We start from the raw sequence: 13,642 nt of genomic DNA on the forward strand, positions 1-13,642 counted from the left end.
CACTGATGTATGGGATTGTTGGTTTTTTTCTTGTGAATTAATTGAAGTTCTGTATAGATCCTGGTTATTAAGCTTTTGTCTGATTCAGAATATGCAAATATCCTTTCCTATTGGGTAGGTTCTCTATTTGCTTTGGTTGTTGTCTCCTTAGCTGTATAGAAGCTTTTCAGTTCAATTAAATCCCATTTGTTTATTATTGCTGTTGTTGCTATTGCCATGGCAGTCTTCTTCATAAAGTCTTTCCACAGGCCGATAGCTTCTAGTGTTTTTCCTATTATTTTTCTTTGAGGATTTTTATTGTTTCATGCCTTAAATTTAAGTCCTTTATCCATCTTGAATCAAAAGGTGTGGGTCCAGTTTCAGTCTTTTACATGTGGATACCCAGTTCTCCCAGCACCTTTATTGAATAGGAAGTCTTTCCCCCAATGGATGTTCTTGTTTTCTAAGGGGCAGAATTTTATGGCATCACGAGTGTCTTTATTTGTAGACCTCTCTTTTGAGGTCTGAGAAGAGATAACATTCTAAAAGAGTGGAGAGATGAGGGACTTTGTTTCTGAGGACTTCATTTTCTTACTGTACCTGGCACAGTCATATTCCTGAGCCATCTTTTAGTGAAATGGCTTGTGTGTGTTCCTACATACACAGGGAGAATAATTTGACTTATAATAAATCCTTACTAATTTGGAAGTGGTAAGAGTGGCTGGTGTTAATTACTGGTTACCCTGTCAAAATACCACTTAAATTATTTATGTGTGCAAAAAAAAAATACAGTAAGTAAGATGATTTTAAATCACAAGAGGTGTATAGTCTGTTTATTGGGCTTCTCTTTGGACAAAGTTTGTCCTAGAATGTGGAGGAAAAGAAAGTGGCTAGAGGGTAAGTAATGGATAGTGGTCCTGTCTGTGTAAAGAGAAAGGAGAGAAGGATAATAAAAAACTACCTGGCCCAGCCAAAAATAGATTTGGAAACTTTGCTTACCTGTCTCATCATTTAGGTCCCAACAGCACAGAACAATTAGAAGCCATCATCTACAATGCCTCCAGACATGTTTTATAGGTTTATGTAAATCAGTAGATTTTATATAGAGGCTATTTAAAAATTGAGACATCTGTTCAACTTTCTCAAGGGCAAGAACCCTTTTAAGAATTTATTTTGGATTGATTAAATCACATCAGTGCTGAAATTTTAAATCCTGAGAAAGTTAGATCTGTAAGTTCTGCACTGTAGCTATCAGTAAAGACCATTCTTAGAGTTTAATTAGAATCAGTTGTTGATCTTGTAAAGGCCATATTTAAATTAAGTCTTGCTAGATTATTTTGCTAGACTTATTGCTGTTCCAGTCAGAGCTAACAACATATAAATGGGGTTACCAGGAGTAATTAAATGATCTATGCCAAGCCCAAGGCTGCAGTTCAATTTCTGGGCCTTGTAGCCCCCCGCACAACGTTCATACTGAAAATTGTATTGAGATTGGTACAAAAAGAATGAGTGTTCACTCAGAAAATAAACAGGATCTATTCATTGGCTTCTCAGTGTGAGAATGAAAGCTATTAGAAGTATTGGCCATTGCTATTGTAATTTACTAGAAAAATGGAGGGTTTTTTTTCCCCTGTTATAAATGTTACCTGGAAGCTCTGAATTGATGATGATAGCTGAGTACAAATAGGCTTTCTTAATAAGATAGTGCAATTTTTAAATACTCCTTTTGAATGATTTTAGAAATCATTTTATTTAATATTACAACACTTAAAAAACATGTCATATTGACATTTCATATTCTCTTTGACAACTTTGTGACATTGCTTTGAAAATTTCCCTGAATTTTAGAAGTCTTTAAAAATACTTTAACAATGTGACACTAAACTGAACATTAAGCTCTAAATTTCAATACCAAGTTAAATTTTAGTGATGCTTTTGCTCTAAGTATACTCGCATTTTGCTGTTGATAGAAAATGGGAGTATGGGGGTGAACACAAAGAAGGAGGACATAAGGTTGTAGGCTTTAATGTTTTTGTGCATTTTTATCAGAATATGGAGAATGAAAAGTTTAGGCATGTTTCCCTATCGTGCAGATGGTTAGAATGACTTTTTGTGAATGTAAGAATTGTGACCTCACAATAATAAATAATACAACCTTTAACAAAATTTATGCATTGGGTAAGGCTGTGTTCCCTGCTCATGTCCCTTATCCATAGCATATGAAATACCTCTAAAACATAAGCTTGAGATCTGAATGCTTGAAGATACCCAGTTATTTTCTTAGCACAGGAGAATGTGTGGAGTAATTGATTGGAGCATTTGACATTAAGGTCTCCCTAGTGAAGAAATATGAGGCATATTAATATCTGATTCTTACTAGAAAAAATTATTTTTCTCCCAAATTTATGGATTTTCAGAAATCTATGTTAAAGATATTTAAGCTTTGAACCTGGAGCTCTTTTCTCTAAAGACAGAACTAAGTAAACACTCTTTATTTTTGCTTTGCATTTTAGAAATCCTAAATTACTATGAATGAGTTCAAATAGTATGATCACCTTCTGAATGTCAAAGTGTACCCTTTGGCAAAGATGGTCTTCAGAATTTAATTTTCATAAGCATGAAGTCTAGGTAATAATGTCCTTGTTATTTAATAGGTGAAATGATGTCAGTATATTTTCCCTTCTTCAGCCTATTTTGTGTAGAGTCACAGCCATCCTTTTGATCAGAGTATTTTATAGTGAAATCTGAGTTCAGGGCTCTTGGTTACATTACTGTAGGGTTAACACTATCTCCCCAAAGTGTATTTTATTTTCTGATTAAAAAGATCGCATTTAACAACTTTATCTAATTGCCGTGGCATTCTGTTTGCAGAGTAAATTCAGGGTTGTAAAAGGTCTCAGTTATAAATGTGGTCCAGAAAGCTTATTCCAGCTGTGCTGTGTTGAGTGAGAATTCGTGGGTTGTGGAAGGTGAGGGGGTGTTCAGGAATCCAGCAGTGGGTATACAGGTGTGGTAGGGCCTGTGGACAGACTGATTAGCTGGGGAGGTATGGGGCGAGGACAGCCATAGCAGTTTGTTGTGTTGGATATGTTCTTTATAACTTTTGTGTAATGGTGGGGGCACTAGTTACAACCAGGCCTTTCAACAGTGGTGTTGGAGCAGCATAGTACAGCCAGTCTTTATGGGTCATTTCCAAGTTCTAATGTGGGACTTAAAAGTGTACAGAAAGATTTACTTAACCATTCTTTACTGTACCACTTTCTTGGTTCCGTTATCAACCTTGGTGGCTACTCTGTCTCCTTTGCCAGTTCTTCTACTTGTGCCCTTCAGGGGTTGGGGAAGCAATGGTGTTCATGATTTTCTTTCTTCTCTGTATTTGTTTCCTTGATGATCTCATTTTATGTTTTGTAGTTTTTAACACCATCTTCCGTATTCTGACAGCTCTCAATCTAACGTCTGGACCTTTCACGCATATCTGACTGCCCACTCAACATCTTTCCTTGGATGTTTTATCTTACACAAAATCAAACTCTGATCTGACTCCCTAAACCTGTTCCTCCCTCAGTCTCCCCTGTCAGTCCTTTGACACCCATTCCCCTTGCTCAGCACACAGTCCCTAGAATTATCTTTGATACTGCTCTTTCCCTTCCCCTTACTGCTCCAGAGTATTAGCAAATCCTGAAATAGATCCAAAATCTGACCACTTATCCCACCTTCACCATTCCCATTTTTGGGCCAAGCCAGCATGCTCTCCTTGTGTTATTGCAATAGCCTCCAACTGGTGAGGTCTCCTAACTTTTGCTCTTGTATTTCTCAACACAGATATCACTCTAAGTTAGATCATATCTCTTCTCTGTTCAGAATCCTCCAGTGGATTCTCATTTAGTTTGTAGTAAACTCCAAAGTCCTAAAATCACCCTTCATTTACTGATCTTTCAAAAACTGATTGAATAAATACATAAATAGGGATTCAACAATTATTCTAAATAATTTGAGGAGTATAATTCCATACCTTTTAAGTGTGGGCTGTATGTAGTCACAACATTGCTGTGGAGAGACCTGGCAGACCCTACTTCAGACCTGGGAACAAGGTCCATAACAACCCTGATACGTTATGTAATGGAAATGACAAAAATGACACTTTGCCTCTGTCTTCCTTCCCAGAACATAGCCCATGCCTAATCCTGAGAAATCCATCAAATTCCAATTGAGGAATTTTTTGCCTGAAATATACTCTCTCTATAAAATATCTAACTAGTACTTCTCAAAACTGTCAAAGTCATTATTAAAAACAAGGAAAATCCTAGAGATTTACATTCTGAAGGACCCTGAGGAGCATGGCAACTAAATGTAATGTGCCATTGTAGATGGGATCCTTGGGACAGGAAAAGGATTTTAGGTAAAATCCAAAGGGATCTAAGTAAAGTATGAACTTTAGTTAATGATGCATCAGTATTGGTTAAATAGTTGTGACAAATCTATAACAATAATTTGAGATGTTAACAGTAGGGGAAACTGTCTTTGCAGGTTTATGTAAATCTAACATTTAAATTTTTTAAAAAAATTATTTTTTAACAAAGGAACTCCCTTCATGAAGTGTTCTCAGTTACCTACTGTGCTTCAGCCACAGGACCTCTTCATTGTTACTCTAACCTGGTTTTTCTCTACTGGGGGTGACACTGAGCTCTGAAGCACAGTTGGCAATATCTTGAGACATTGTTAGTTTTCACAGTTGGGGGAGGAGGAATGCTACAGGCTTTTCATGGGTGCAGACCAGGGAATGCTGAACATCCTACAGTGCCCCAAAGAATCTGAGAGTTATCTGCCCAAAATGTCAGTAGTGCTGAAGTGAGAAACCTTGGCTGTTTTGAATTGAGGCTTCTCTCATCTCCTTTGCATTCCTGTCCACAGTCTCTCTTCTTTTGTTTTTTACTCCTGATCATCAGCATCTGGTGTACTCTGTGTACTTGTTTGTCTCTCACCAGGAAATGTATCTTCCATTAGGACTTGTTGGTACTTTGGTTCACTTTGGAATCCCTAGCACTTAGAACTGTACCTGGTATATAGTAGATGCTCATTAAATATTTGTCAAAAGAATTAAATAGTGAACGGGATGATACATCTATTCCTTATGTCATTTATTTTTTTATTTTTTTTTTGTTTTTTATTTTTTAAAGGGATTTGGATGAGCATATGCACACAGTTGCCTTGTTTTTTTTTTGGCAAGACAGAGTTCTACCCTATTCCCTGAACAGAGTACAGTGGCATCATAGCTCACTGCAACTTCAGACTTAGGCTGTGGGCATCCTGCTGCCTCAACCTCCGAAGTTGCTGGGATTACAGGCGCCTGGCTGGGTTTTTCCATTTTTTTTCATGAGTCAAGGTCTCACTCTCCTTCAGACAAGCCTTGGAACTCCTGACCTTGAGCCATCCTCCCACCTCAGCCTCCCACAGTGTTGAGATTACAGGTGTGAGCCAACGCACCCAGCTCCTTCTGTCCTTTTAAAAACAAACATAAATGGGATCAGCTTTGTTAATCCAGATATCTGGATGTCTGTATACGTTAACATGTAGAGTGCTACCTTATTCTCTTTAATGGCCACATAATATCTTATATTTAGAATTAAGCAAAACACTTTAAGTACTTGTAATAGAATCCTGGTATAATACTTTATTGTAATAAAGTGGATAACACTATAGTAGTAATGTCTCCTAAAGCATAATATATCTCCTAAAACAGAAGACGGTGTTTGTTGAACATCATCTTTTTAATTTTTTCAAAGCATTTTCTTCGTATGCATTTTTTTATTCCCTGTTTGTATGTGCCCTGGGATTGAGATCTTTGTCTTTTATCATTTTTAATACATTCACTCCACAGTAGGAGAAAAACTTTTTTCTTGGGGCCATTAGGTCAAGAGGGCTGTGAGTTATATAGGCTTCACAAGGCCCCGGGCTCAAAACTAGAGTAAGTTAAATACAACTGCCATGGCAATTAATGTGTTAACTCCACACAAGGTGCTGTCTGATAACAGGTCCTCAGTACCTATTGAGTTGAATTGAGTTGAACTTTCCTTTTTGTTGTTGTTAAAATTACTAGATCATTTCATCCTATTCAGATTTCCCTAAGTGTTAGAACTGTTGACCAAATGGAGATTTTTTTTTTTTTTTTTAAATGTAGAGTCTCACACTGTCACCCTGGCTACAGTGCATCATTACGTAGCAGTGTAATCTTAAACTCTGGCTTCAAGTAATACTCCTGTCGCAGCCTCTAAGTAACTGGGACGACAAGCATAGGCTACTATGCCTGACTAATTTTTCTTTTTTTTTGTAGAGACAAGGTCTTACTCTTGCTCAGGCTGATCTCTTAACTCCTGCCCTCAAGTAATCTTCCCATTTGGCCTTCCAGTGTGCCAGGATTACAGGCATAAGCCACCATGCCTGACCCAAATTGAGATATTTAAAGAGATAGTTTTGGGAGAAAATTGTTTCCTTATTTTGTTTAAGTGATATTTGGCCTCTACTAAAAGCCAAAAATCTGTTTGATTTCCTGACTTTCGTTTGTGGAGTTAAAGGCATGATAGCTAAAGAACAAGTTAGGGTGGTCAACTTGAATGTGATTGAGTATCAATTAAGTTTCTAATTGCTTTAAGCATATTAGATTTTTTTGTTTTTTGTTTTTTTCCTCCCTAAGGAAATGACTAATGGGGCAAAGTTAGTAGTAGCTGAGTTAAGATACTGTAAATTGACGTTGCCACACTAATTTCAAGTGGGCTGTTTAGACAGCAGCTCTAGTCTGCTTATCTTTTACCTTTGGTAGCATTCACATTTTACAAATATTAATTTGAGAGTTACTTTGCAAGATTACAGTATTGTCTCTACTGACAGAGCTGGGAGAGAGGAGTGAAGGTCCATTGATTTATAAGATGAATGTTGACCTAAGGGAATAGTTGATCTGCAATAACTGTCCTGCTGTTCTAGCCAGACCTCACCCCACCTTCTCATTTATTAAAGCATCCCTTTCTTCATTTCTTTAATTTCCCTCTTTCTTTCCTGAGTTACCCTCTGACTCTCCTGCAAGCCCTGTCCCCTTGCTCCATTGCCTTGACCTTGTGTGTCTGTTTAGCTTTTGTGTGTGTGTGTGTGTGTGTATATGCATCTCGTTTTCTAATGGAGGGCCCCCAGGTAACTCCATTGTTGAGTGCTCTTAAGATAGTAGACACTCTGAACAACTGGTTGTTGACAGCATGGTGATAAAACACTGATGTAGCTGGAGAAATCTGCTTCACTGACTTAGGAAAAACTGAGATATCATCAAGCTGCTGAATTATTGGGGGGAGGGGTTTGGTAGCTGCTTATCTGGGTTTTTTTTTTTCCCTCTTTGGTTTATGTTGGGTTTTTGGCTTACGTTGGTATTGAGTATCAGACTTAAGATACATTTACTTTAATACATTTAAATAGTTTAATAGAACCAAGACAATAAATCCTTATGTAGAGAGTGAACCTAATCATTCTTATAAAGAAAGTTTCAGGATAAATTTTGAAATAGGATAAGTTATCAATATGAGAGGTCATACAAAACTACCATTTTTTTTGTTACAAAAGGAGTATGCTCACAATACTCTTGTACCATTAAGTTTGCAAGCTTTAGAGCATGTCATCCATTGTAAGTAAACATAAATAATATTCATTACCTTTTCAGCAATTGCTTATATTTGCTTTGAAGATTGAAGTATAAGAATACAATTTAGTTGTTACAGTTAGTAATATTTCATTTGATGCTTACTATGATTTGGGTCATTCAAATATTAAAAATTTTTGTTAAATTTAGTAATACTGAACACATTAGAAGAGTGTGGATACTTAAATTAAAATTCTTTTTCAGGGAAAAAAAAATCCAAAACCATTGCATTTATTCATACTACATATAGACAAAAAATACTCTATTAAAATGTAGGGTTGTAAATAATTTATACCTTTTTTGGTTGTTTTACTTCCCCAAAGTAATGTTTCTTATTTCTTTCCTTTGTGACAGGTTCCCGAAAGTAAAACGATGGGGAGACATTTGGCCTTGCTTCTACTTCTGCTCCTCCTCCTTCAGCAGTTTGGAGATGGCAGTGGAAGCCAAAGACTTGAACAGACTCCTCCTCTGCAGTTTACACACTCCCAGTACAATGTCACTGTGCGTGAAAACTCTGCTGCCAAAACTTACGTTGGGCATCCTATAAAGATGGGTATCTACATCACAGATCCAGTGTGGGAATTAAAGTACAAAATTGTCTCAGGAGACAATGAAAACCTGTTTAAAGCTGAAGAATATATTCTTGGAGACTTTTGCTTTCTAAGAATAAGGACCAAAGGAGGAAATACAGCTATTCTTAATAGAGAAGTAAAAGACCATTACACATTGGTAGTCAAAGCAGTTGAAAAAAATACTAATTCTGAAGCCCGAACAAAGGTCAGGGTGCAAGTGCTGGATACAAATGACTTGAGACCATTATTCTCCCCCACCTCATATAGCATTTCTTTACCTGAAAACACAGCCATAAGGACCAGTATTGCAAGAGTCAGCGCCACAGACGCGGACATAGGAACCAATGGAGAATTTTACTACAGTTTTAAAGACCGAACAGATATGTTTGCTGTTCATCCAACCAGTGGTGTGGTAGTTTTAACTGGTAAACTTGATTACATAGAAACCCAGCTTTATGAGATGGAAGTCCTCGCTGTGGACCGTGGAATGAAATTGTATGGTAGCAGTGGTATCAGCAGCATGGCCAAGCTAACAGTTCATGTGGAACAGGCCAACGAATGTGCTCCTGTGATAACAGCGGTGACATTATCGCCATCAGAACTGGACAAGGACCCAACATACGCAATCGTGACAGTGGATGACTGTGATCGGGGTGCCAATGGGGAAATAGCTTCTTTAAGCATTGTGGCAGGGGATCTTCTTCAACAGTTTAGAACAGTGAGATCCTTTCCAGGGAGTAAAGAATATAAAGTCAAAGCCATTGGTGACATTGATTGGGACAGTCATCCTTTTGGCTACAATCTGACATTACAGGCTAAAGATAAAGGAACTCCTCCCCAGTTCTCTTCAGTAAAAGTAATTCATGTGACCTCACCACAGTTCAAAGCTGGGCCAGTCAAGTTTGAAAAGGATGTTTACAGAGCTGAAATAAGTGAATTTGCTCCTCCCAGCACACCTGTGGTCATGGTAAAAGCCATTCCTAATTATTCCCATTTAAGGTATGTTTTTAAAACACCTGGAAAAGCTAAATTCAGTTTAAATTACAACACTGGTCTCATTTCCATTTTAGAACCAATTAAGAAACAGCAGACATCCCATTTTGAGCTTGAAGTAACAACGAGTGACAGAAAAGCGTCCACCAAGGTCTTAGTTAAAATCTTAGGTGCAAATAGTAACCCCCCTGAGTTTTCCCAGACAGCATACAAAGCTTCTTTTGATGAGAATGTGCCCATTGGTACTACTATCATGAGTGTGAGTGCCGAAGACCCTGATGAGGGTGAGAATGGGTATGTAACATACAGTATTGCTAATTTAAATCATGTGCCATTTGTGATTGACCATTTCACTGGTGCTGTGAGTATTTCAGAAAACTTGGACTATGAATTGATGCCTCGAGTGTATAGTCTAAGGATTCGTGCATCTGACTGGGGCTTGCCATATCGCCGGGAAGTTGAAGTCCTTGCTACAATTACTCTCAATAACTTGAATGACAACACACCCTTGTTTGAGAAGATAAACTGTGAAGGAACAATTCCTAGGGATCTAGGTGTGGGAGAGCAAATAACTACTGTTTCTGCTATTGATGCTGATGAACTTCAGTTGGTACGATATCAGATTGAAGCTGGCAATGAACTAAATTTGTTTAGCTTAAACCCTACCTCTGGGGTGTTGACATTGAAGCAGTCACTAATGGATGGCTTAGGCTCAAAGGTATCTTTCCACAGTCTGAGAATTACAGCTACAGATGGAGAAAATTTTGCCACACCATTATATATCAACATAACTGTGGCTGCCAGTCGTAAGCCAGTAAATCTGCAATGTGAGGAGACTGGTGTTGCCAAAATGCTGGCAGAGAAGCTCCTGCAGGCAAATAAGTTACACAATCAAGGAGAAATTGAGGATATCTTCTTTGATTCTCACTCTATCAATGCTCATGCACCACAGTTTAGAACTACCCTTCCTACTAGTATTGAGGTAAAGGAAAATCACCCCATGGGTTCCAGTGTAATTTTCATGAATGCTACTGACCTTGACACTGGCTTTAATGGAAAACTGGTCTATGCTATTTCTGGAGGAAATGAGGATAGTAGCTTCATTATTGACATGGAAACAGGGATGCTAAAAGTTTTCTCTCCACTTGACCGTGAGACAAAAGACAGATACAGCTTGAATATTACTGTGTATGACCTTGGAATACCCCAGAAGGCCACTTGGCATCTTTTAGATCTTATTGTCCTGGATGCCAATGATAACCCACCTGAGTTTTTACAGGAGAGCTATTTTGTTGAAGTGAGTGAAGACAAGGAGGTAAATAGTGAAATAATCCAGGTTGAAGCCACAGATAAAGATCTAGGGCCCAACGGACATGTGACATACTCGATCCTTACAGACACAGACAAGTTTTCAATTGACAGCGTGACTGGTGTTGTTAAAATTATACACACTCTGGATCGTGAAGTACAGCCGGTGCACTACTTAAAGATTGAAGCTAGGGACCAAGCCAGAGAAGAGCCCCAGTTGTTTTCTACTGTACTTTTGAAAGTGTCACTAGAAGATGTTAATGACAACCCACCTGTGTTTATTCCACCTAGTTACCGTGTAAAAGTTCGAGAGGATCTTCCAGAAGGAACCATAATCATGTGGTTAGAAGCCCATGATCCTGATTTGGGTCAATCCAGTCAGGTGAGATACAGTCTTATGGACCATGGAGAAGGAGGCTTTGATGTTGATAAGCTCAGTGGGGCAGTTAGAATTGTACAGCAGTTGGACTTTGAGAAGAAGCAAGTATATAATCTCACCGTGAGGGTCAAAGACAAAGGGAAGCCGACTTCTCTGTCTTCCACTTGCTACATTGAAGTTGAGGTAATTGATGTGAATGAGAACTTATACCCACCAGTGTTTCCCAGCTTTGTGGAAAAGGGTATAGTGAAAGAAGATGTTCCTCTTGGTTCATCAGTCATGACAGTGTCAGCTCATGATGAGGACACAGGAAGAGATGGGGAGATCCGATACTCCATTAGAGATGGTTCTGGTATTGGTGTTTTCAAGATAGATGAAGAAACAGGTAAATATGTTTTTATTTAATACCTCCCATTTTCTTCATGTCTGGTCTGTGATAGTCCCTTCATAGTTCCTAGTTGATCTTTATTAGGGCTCATTATAGAAGTGTGTATGTGAAGAAGTACATGTATAGATGTGCATTTTTTGTCCAATTGATATAGGTAGATGTATTTATATACAGTAAGCTATGAAGATGGAACCAATGGAATTGGTGGCAATAGAGTGAAAATAAAATAGGTAACAGAATAAGGAAAAATTGAAATTGTTACCAGTGAAACTGATGTCTTTAAGTTGACAGCGTGACTGGTGTTACTAAAATTATACACACTCTGGATCGGAAAGTACAACCTGTGCACTACTTGAAGATTAAGTTTGTCCTCTATATTGTCTATCAGAGTCTTTGTTATTGTTTTGTTCTAACTTTGAGAAGCCTTTCTGACATGGTTTATTTGCAGACTCATACTTAGAACCACTACCGTCTGGCATTAGCGTTCAGTGGTTATTGCATACCTACAGAATTATGCACTGCACACATAGAACATCTTGTGATCACAGAACACATATAATCTACTTTACTCAGTACCTCCCCTAGGTTTTATTTGTGAGGCAGATAACGGGATAGGGAAATACTGAACTGAAAAGACCTGACATGCAATCCTGCCTCCTTCATTTGCTAATTTGTAATCTTGGGCAAGTGAATAGCTTCTTCCAACTTTTTTCCATCTATGATATAATATGTGGCATTCAAAATTACCTGAAGATTTATGTGAGGGTAAAGGAGGAAAGTTCCTAGCCTGTCTTAAATTTGTTAATTTTTTTTTTGAAATGTGCTTTGTTATAATAGTCTTTCACCTAGAAAAGGGTTCTAAAACCGGTACCCCCAGGACAGCTAGTTCATGAGTGTGTACTGTTTTATGTTTTGGGAACATCTTACACTCCTTTTAGATACTATAGTGAGATGTCAGTCTCCTTGATGGAGTGTGAGCCTTCAAGGGCAGGCTTTATTTAGCTCATACATTGTCTGTCTTTAGCACCTAGCAAAAAGTGCCTGGCAAATAGAAGCTGTTCGACAAATGTTAAAAGATTAAATTACTAAAATACTGAATATTTTGGCTTTGAATGTCCTGCCCTATGAGAAGGGTAGTGGAAAGAGAAGGAAACTGAGTGATCACATCACTAATCAGTGATCTGTTTATTAATCTCATTGATGCTTACTTTCTAAATCTGACCATTTTAAAAGGGACCTTTTTTATTACACAGAAACTTTATAGCACCAAAACAACAATAAAATTTTTTGAGTCAACAGTTGCTCCACTGCCTATGCCCACATTTAGTAGGTGCATAGCATGTGAAAAATACAACTATTGTCTTAGAAATAAGTTATTTTGGAGTAATATTTTTACCATGCCTTTATCAATTTGAAGGATTCTTTTTCTTTCTTTTTTTGTTTTTTGAGGAAGAGCCTCAAGCTGTTGCCCTGGGTAGAGTGCTGTGGCATCACAGGTCATAGCAACCTCCAACAGCATCACAAGTCATAGCAACCTCCAACTCCTAGGCTTAAGCCATTCTCTTGCCTCAGCCTCCTAAGTAACTAGGACTACAGGTGCCTTCCACAATGCCCAGCTACTTTTTTGGTTGCAGCCATCATTGTTGTTTGGCAGGCCTGGGCTAGATTTGAACCCACCAGCTCAGGTGTCTGTGGCTGGAGCCTGAAGGATTCTTTTTCTAGTTGATTACATACTATTAGCATGTGTTAGATACATTAAATATACAGATTACATATCACTCTTCTAAAATACCCGTAATTCAAGAGGAAATAGCAAATCAACAGCAATTGATAACTATTTACATAGAGTAGAAAATCTTTCTAGTGGTACCTAAAATATATCTAAAATAAATATATCTAAAATGGTGATAATTCTACCAAAGTATATCAACTGTTCAATATAAATTAGAATTTTCAGGTACAGTCTCAATATACAAAAATATGCAAAAGGTAATAACTGAAGCCAAAACTGTGATGTGTTTTGTAAAATTTTCTAAGAACAATCATTCCTATTTTTTTTCTTTTCTAAAAGAGCTTTCAAAAGTCTGTAAAGAACTGTTACAGGTTAAAGTTGAGACAAAAAATAGAACCAAATCTTATATTCCTTTCATGACTTAAATTATATGAACACTGCCTTTGGGTTTTTTCCTTAAGTGAAGAGTATTTTTATTATGGCTTTTTAAAGAATCATTTAGAAACTAGTATTTTTCACCTGTAAATTTAAGGAACTGGGATATTTTTATTAACAGCGGGAGAAAAAAGGAAACAACCAACCAAACAAGGCTGTGTCCTGTGGCCTGAAATAG

General features: G+C 37.6%; 1 protein-coding gene across 2 annotated transcripts in view; it reads left to right on the plus strand.

Moving 5' to 3' along the window:
- The window catches only part of FAT1 (FAT atypical cadherin 1), a 119,120-nt gene that overhangs the window by 9,188 nt on the left and 96,290 nt on the right, over positions 1 to 13,642 (plus strand). For both annotated transcript variants that reach the window (XM_003792765.3, XM_023514906.1), the window contains exon 2: positions 8,012 to 11,294. In XM_003792765.3, coding sequence (XP_003792813.1) covers positions 8,030 to 11,294 — 3,265 coding nt within the window. In that variant the 5' untranslated portion in view covers positions 8,012 to 8,029. The remainder of the gene's footprint in view (positions 1 to 8,011; positions 11,295 to 13,642) is intronic.

Source organism: Otolemur garnettii, unplaced genomic scaffold, assembly GCF_000181295.1.
Source record: "Otolemur garnettii isolate 467f Iridium unplaced genomic scaffold, OtoGar3 scaffold00061, whole genome shotgun sequence".
NCBI lineage: Eukaryota > Metazoa > Chordata > Mammalia > Primates > Galagidae > Otolemur > Otolemur garnettii.